The sequence below is a fragment of the Malurus melanocephalus genome, unplaced genomic scaffold (genome assembly GCF_030028575.1).
Source record: "Malurus melanocephalus ecotype Western Australia unplaced genomic scaffold, MMel_1.1 scaffold_958, whole genome shotgun sequence".
NCBI lineage: Eukaryota > Metazoa > Chordata > Aves > Passeriformes > Maluridae > Malurus > Malurus melanocephalus.
This window is the reverse complement of record NW_026624190.1, coordinates 102344-108154: the sequence shown is the minus strand read 5'-3', so window position 1 is coordinate 108154 and position 5811 is coordinate 102344. Positions and strand designations below refer to the sequence as shown.

At 65.8% G+C, this 5811-nt stretch overlaps 2 protein-coding genes across 2 annotated transcripts in view; both read right to left on the bottom strand.

Annotated features, from left to right (window-relative positions):
* Window positions 1–3273, bottom strand: part of MTG1 (mitochondrial ribosome associated GTPase 1) — a 4908-nt gene extending 1635 nt beyond the window's left edge. Inside the window, 9 exon segments of the mRNA XM_057386366.1 lie at window positions 2–110; window positions 284–380; window positions 556–617; window positions 700–790; window positions 2118–2174; window positions 2376–2456; window positions 2540–2644; window positions 2768–2832; window positions 2915–3273. Of these exon segments, the coding sequence (XP_057242349.1) occupies window positions 2–110; window positions 284–380; window positions 556–617; window positions 700–790; window positions 2118–2174; window positions 2376–2456; window positions 2540–2644; window positions 2768–2832; window positions 2915–3236 (989 nt within the window). The 5' untranslated portion in view covers window positions 3237–3273.
* A 113-nt stretch (window positions 3274–3386) lies between these two features.
* Window positions 3387–5780, bottom strand: PAOX (polyamine oxidase). The gene is made up of 6 exons (XM_057386365.1): window positions 5140–5780; window positions 4856–5055; window positions 4375–4630; window positions 4177–4289; window positions 3936–4093; window positions 3387–3602 (listed from the first exon to the last, which is right to left on the bottom strand). Exons 1-6 carry the CDS (start codon window positions 5613–5615, stop codon window positions 3456–3458), a joined length of 1350 nt encoding a protein of 449 aa, XP_057242348.1. The 5' UTR covers window positions 5616–5780; the 3' UTR covers window positions 3387–3455.
* Window positions 5781–5811: the final 31 nt, after the last annotated feature.

Sequence of the window (5811 nt, the reverse complement as noted above, 5' to 3'; positions counted from 1 at the left end):
TCCCCCTCTTTGTTGCCCACCAGCTCACCCAAACTGCTGCTGCTTGTTCAGGGTGTACAGGAGGTAGTCGGCCATGACATCCTCCCCTACYAAGTGGTCATGGATGGCTCCTGGAAATGAGGGTCAAGCTCCAGCTTCTCTCAGTGCTGCTGAGCCCTGGCCAACCCTWCTGCTATTCCCTCACACCCAGAGGGGCTGGGAGCAGCAGTCTCACCCCAGCCTCGGGTACCAGGCCCCAAGGCCACATTTTGGGACTCCCCCCGGCCAYAGGACTCCACCTCACCACACAGGGCCAGCTTCACGCCCGTCTCCACATCCCCCAGCCTGGGGGGCAGCACGCCAGGGGTGTCCACCAGGTACATCAGGGGCTTCTCACACACCTGGCACGGGGGAGGCAAGGCTGGTAATTAGCACCACAGGGCTAACGAGCGATATACTGAGCTCGAGTTAAGGTCTTGCTGGAAAGGGGACCTGAGCAATCCTCTAAGATCTATTCTGTGAGCCTCGAGGTCTCTCCTGCATGCAGGAGGCAGAGCCCAGCCACAGGGACGGTACCTGGATCCTGGACAGCACTGCCTTGGTGATTCCTGGCTCGCCTCCCACCGCAGTGGCTTTGCCTRAGTGGGACAGACACAGTCATGGTTGCAAGTGACACTGTGCCCCACCTCCACCCCGAGTCCTGGCACCAGGCAGAAATACCCTTCTTGAGGTGCTGCCTCCGCAGGGAGTTGATGAGCGAGGACTTGCCCACGTTGGGCACGCCGATCACCAGAATGTTGTACTCGGAGCTCTGGGAGTGGGGAGACACGGACAAGGAGCAGCTGGTTACCAACCACCCAGCCCTGGAGCAACAGGAGACATCCCTGTGCTTGCCAGCACCTCTGGCACATGTGGGAGCAGCCTCATCCCTTGGCTGGAGACTGAGGGGACCCTCCCTCTGCTCTGCACTGGGGGCGGTTTTGGGGCACCACAATACAAAAGAGATCTAAAGCTATCAGTGACCAAAGGAGGGACAAGAGGATGGGGAAAGGTCTGGAGGGGCCACACGATGACTAGCTGAGGTCACGGGGTTTGTTCAGCCGGAGCAGAGAATACTGAAGTCACATCTCCCTGGGGGCTGCAGCTCCTCCCGAGGGGCAGCTCTGATCTCTGCTCTCTGAGACAGGGACAGGACCCAGGGAATGCTGAGGGAATGCTGGAGCTGTGTTAGGGCAGGGTCAGGCTAGAGATCAAGGAATGTTCTTCCCCCAGAGGGTGGTGGGACACTGGGGGATGAAGAACCAGGGAATGGGCATGGCCCCGAGGCTCCCAGAGCTCCAGGAATGTTTGGACAGCGCTGCCAGGGATGCACAGGGTGGGATTATTGGGAGCTCTGGGCAGGGCCAGGAGCTGGACTGGATGATCCCTGTGGGTCCCTTCCCACTCAGGACATCCTGTGATTCTGTGCCCCTCTGTGCACATATCTCACCTCGGCCCTGTGGTAGCGTGGACCATCAGCCACCAGCCTGGCAACCATGGGGACAACCTGCAGAGAAACGGGGACAGGGCTGTCACTTTNAGCCTCATCCCTTGGCTGGAGACTGAGGGGACCCTCCCTCTGCTCTGCACTGGGGGCGGTTTTGGGGCACCACAATACAAAAGAGATCTAAAGCTATCAGTGACCAAAGGAGGGACAAGAGGATGGGGAAAGGTCTGGAGGGGCCACACGATGACTGGCTGAGGTCACGGGGTTTGTTCAGCCGGAGCAGAGAATACTGAAGTCACATCTCCCTGGGGGCTGCAGCTCCTCCTGAGAGGCAGCTCTGATCTCTGCTCTCTGAGACAGGGACAGGACCCAGGGAATGCTGGAGCTGTGTCAGGGCAGGGTCAGGCTAGAGATCAAGGAATGTTCTTCCCCCAGAGGGTGGTGGGACACTGGGGGATGAAGAACCAGGGAATGGGCACGGCCCCGAGGCTCCCAGAGCTCCAGGAATGTTTGGACAGCGCTGCTAGGGATGCACAGGGTGGGATTATTGGGGGCTCTGGGCAGGGTCAGGAGCTGGACTGGATGATCCCTGTGGGTCCCTTCCCACTCAGGACATTCTGTAATTCTGTGCCTCTCTGTGCACGTGTCTCACCTCGGCCCTGTGGTAGCGTGGRCCATCAGCCACCAGCCTGGCAACCATGGGGACAACCTGCAGAGAAACGGGGACAGGGCTGTCACTTTGCCCCTGGGCTGGCAGCAGCCGCTCACTCGGGGGCACTGTGCAGAGGAATGTGCCTGACAGGGGCCGAGCAGAGACACAGCCGGAGGGGAGCAGCCAGCTGGAGCACTCAGGGCTCTCCACGGGGCCGGGAGCTCACCGGGGAGCAGGGCTGGGCTGCTGCCCCACTACCTTCTTGACGTTGACATCGCGCTGGCAGTCRGTGAAGATGACCTGTGAGCATCCCTGCTGCCTCAGCTGCTCCAAGAGCTCCTGGGGGGACGGGGAAGAGGCGCTGCTGACACCTGCYRGTGCCACCACCGCTGWCCCCAGSGCGGCCCCGGCCCGGCGCTCACCGGCTGCCGGCGGGGGTCAGCCAGGTCCATCTTGTTCAGCACCAGGACGTGAGGGCGGATGCCCAGCGCCTCCTGCAGCGCGGGGTTACGGCCCGACAGCGGGATGTGGCTGCGCTAAGGACAGTGACTGCAAGCACGGAGCGGGAGGGGGGCGGGACGGGGGCAGAGAGGGGCRAGGGGTGGTCTGGAGGGACAAGGGACAGGGTTTCTGGCAGGTGTGGAGGATATCCGAGCGTCGTGCACCTCCACCAGGCAGTCGGCGCGGCGCAGCGCCAGGCGCATCTGCCGCAGGCCTGCGGAACGCAGCACAGCGCGGGGTGAGCGCGCAGCGGCCGCTCGGGGGGAACATCGACCCGCCGCGCTGCCGCCCCTCACCTTTGGCCATGTGCCGCGGGAACCACGAGGCCACATCGCGGCCGCCGAAGTCGAAGCGCTGACGGAAGGCGGCCGGGGGTGTCCCCGCCGCCCGCAGCGCTGCCCACACCCGCATGGCCCCGGCGCGGCCGCCCCGCCACACTTCCGGCGCCACAGGAAAGGGCGGCACCCGCAGCAATGGCCGAGCCGCCGCCGCCGCCGCCTCTGSGGGGCTCGGCCGCGCCTCCCGGCGGCACGGTGCGTGCCGAGCCCGGTGGGGTGCTCCCCGCGGGCCCCGGCAATGCCCGTGCCGCCGGTTCGGAGCCTCAAACCGCTCCCTCATCCATCCCCCAGCCCGCCCCGGAGCCCTCCCCACGGCCAGGCCCGACGCAGGACCCGCTGGACGACCCCCGCTTCATCATCTCCAGCACCAACTGGTATTAAATAACACCGCTCCACGGAACCGCCTCCGCTGCATCCACCCTGCCACGGAGAGGAGAGAAAGAAGCCGYCGGCGCGAAGGTTTCTCAATAAAGGAGACTGAAGGGCAAAGCATGGGGGTTTATTTTGCCGCCTGAGGCGCGGGGACGGGCGCCTGGAAGAGCTGGTTGAGCCGCTCGGCCTCTCGCCACCCCGACAGCAGCGCCCCGTGGGTGGTGGAGTAGAAGGTGCGGTGCGTGGCCTCGCCGGCGAAGAGGAGCTGTAGGGGCTGCGGTGATGCGGGGGTGAGCGCAGGATGCGGCGGGATTGTAATAAAACAGCCTCACCCTCCAGCACCCCGCGGTGCCTGACCCCTTAAAAATCCAGAAGCGGGCACTTTCCCTTCCCCAGGCACCCACCCCGTGCCGTGAGGATGCTGGGAAGTGGGAGGAGCCGCCTGTGCACGAGTTTCATGGAAGTAGGGTTGCCCCACCCCCGTGGAGCTCAGCAGGTGACCTGGGTGTTGGTGACCACRACCACATCCCCCCCGAAAGGGTCAGCAGTGCCACCTCCCCGTGCTCCTGGAGTGGCCTGTCCCCACCCCCTGGGTCTGTCCSCTTACCCGGGGGTCGCGGGGGTCCTCGGGCAGGGGCTGTGCCAGCACATCGATGTCGTCCCCCGAGCTGCCGACGGCCACGTAGCTGTAGGAGCCGCGGGTGTAGGGAGCGCTGTGCCAGCGGGACCGCAGCACGCTCTTGGGTGCGGGCAGGCTCGGGTTCCCTGCGGAGGGGGGGTCAGGGRTGGCATGGAGGAATGCCCCGGGGCTGTGGGCGGGCGGGGAGGGCGGGGGAGGCGCCTGTCACCTGTCATGGTGCGGAGGACGTGGGTCATGGCGCCGAGCACCTCGGCGTCGCTCAGCGTCTCCATGTGCTCCGACTCCTTCCCCGCGATGAAGCCGCACAGGACGTGCCCGTGCCTGGGGAGGAAGGTGGGGCTGAGAGCTGCTGCCCTCCCTGTGYCCAGAGAAGGTCTGCAGGATGCCCAAACCCCTGCCCACGTACTGCTCTGGTGGCTGGAGCACCACGAATCCGATGAGCTTCCTGAACCAGTTGGCCTCGAGGTCGGCGCTGTGCTCCTCCAGGGGCGACTCGTCCTCCCACACCACTTCCAGGAGCTGCTGCTCGGGCTCCCAGAAAGGCTGCTCGAACTCCAGGAAGATCTTGTTGTTGGTGCCAAAGCCCAGGTGGCGAATGGCCTCTGCTTTCCGTTCGGGAAGGGGAGGCTGGAACAATTCCTGGTGGCGTTCCTTGAGGAAACCTGCAGCCACGAGATTGGGCAGGTGATGGGGCAGCTTTCAGCTGGGCTCCTAAATGGGGTCCAAGATGCTCCGACCTCCCCAAACCCCTTTCCAGCCTCTTCCCAGTGGGACAGGGGAGGCTGGGAAGGGGTTTAAGCAATCCCTCCCCTCCACCTGTCCATCTCACACTGTGCCAGCTGGTCAGAGGGGACAGGCAGGGCAAGGGAAGGTGTCGGTGGCCTCACCCAGCGGGACGGTGATGATGACATGRTCGGCAAGGAAGACATCTCCATCCTCACACTCCACCCGGACGGGGAAAACCCTGGCATCTTCCCCTTCCTCACGGAAGGACCCTTGCCACTGGATGGTCCTCACTGCCTTGTTGAGCAGGACGGTGCCCTCGGGCAGATCCGAGAGCAGGCGCTCGGGCAAGCTGCTGTAGCCGCTGTGGGAGGAGTCAGCGCTGGACACGGGGCAGCCCCCGGAACGCTCCTCTCCTCGGCGTCCCGCTCCGCAGCCCCGCGCTTACCCTGGGAAGGTGCAGTCCAGGCCGGGCAGCGACACATACTCGCCGAAGGGCTCCAGGGCCACCAGGTCCATGCTGTGGGTCCCGCTGATGCAGCACTCCAGCTTGAGGCAGGCGGCGAGCACAGCCAGCTGCAGCCGCCGCGCATCCTCCTGCCCCCCCGCCATCGTGGGGATGGTCCGGGCGATCTCTGCCCGCACGTACTGGCCCACGCTGGGCCACGGTGGCTCCTTGGACCCCTGGAAAGCGCGGGTGGAGGCCAGGAGGGCGTAGAACAGGTCACGGGCTTCGCGCACCGCCTTAGGGTTCAGCACCTTCCCCGAGCTGCCGTAGGTGACCGCGGGCATCGGGGGGTGGCCCCCCGCTTCCACCTGCTGGTTCTCCTCGAGGGCGGCCTCCGGGCCCAGCAGGCCGTAGCTGGAGGCCAGGCAGAACACGGGATTGCCCGGCGAGGGRCCGTGGATCCAGTGCGCCCCCATCTCCGCCAGCCCCGACGCTGCCGGGAGGGAGGGACGGAGGGACAGCGGGTCAAGGCGAGCCGCGCCCGCGGGGCAGCCCTGGGGGCGCGGCGGGACCCCCGGCGCCGTGCGCCCCCCGAAACGGCCGGAGCCGGCGGGCCCTCCCCCGCCACCCGTGACCGCCTTCCGTTCGGTGCCCCCGGCACCGGCCGCCCCC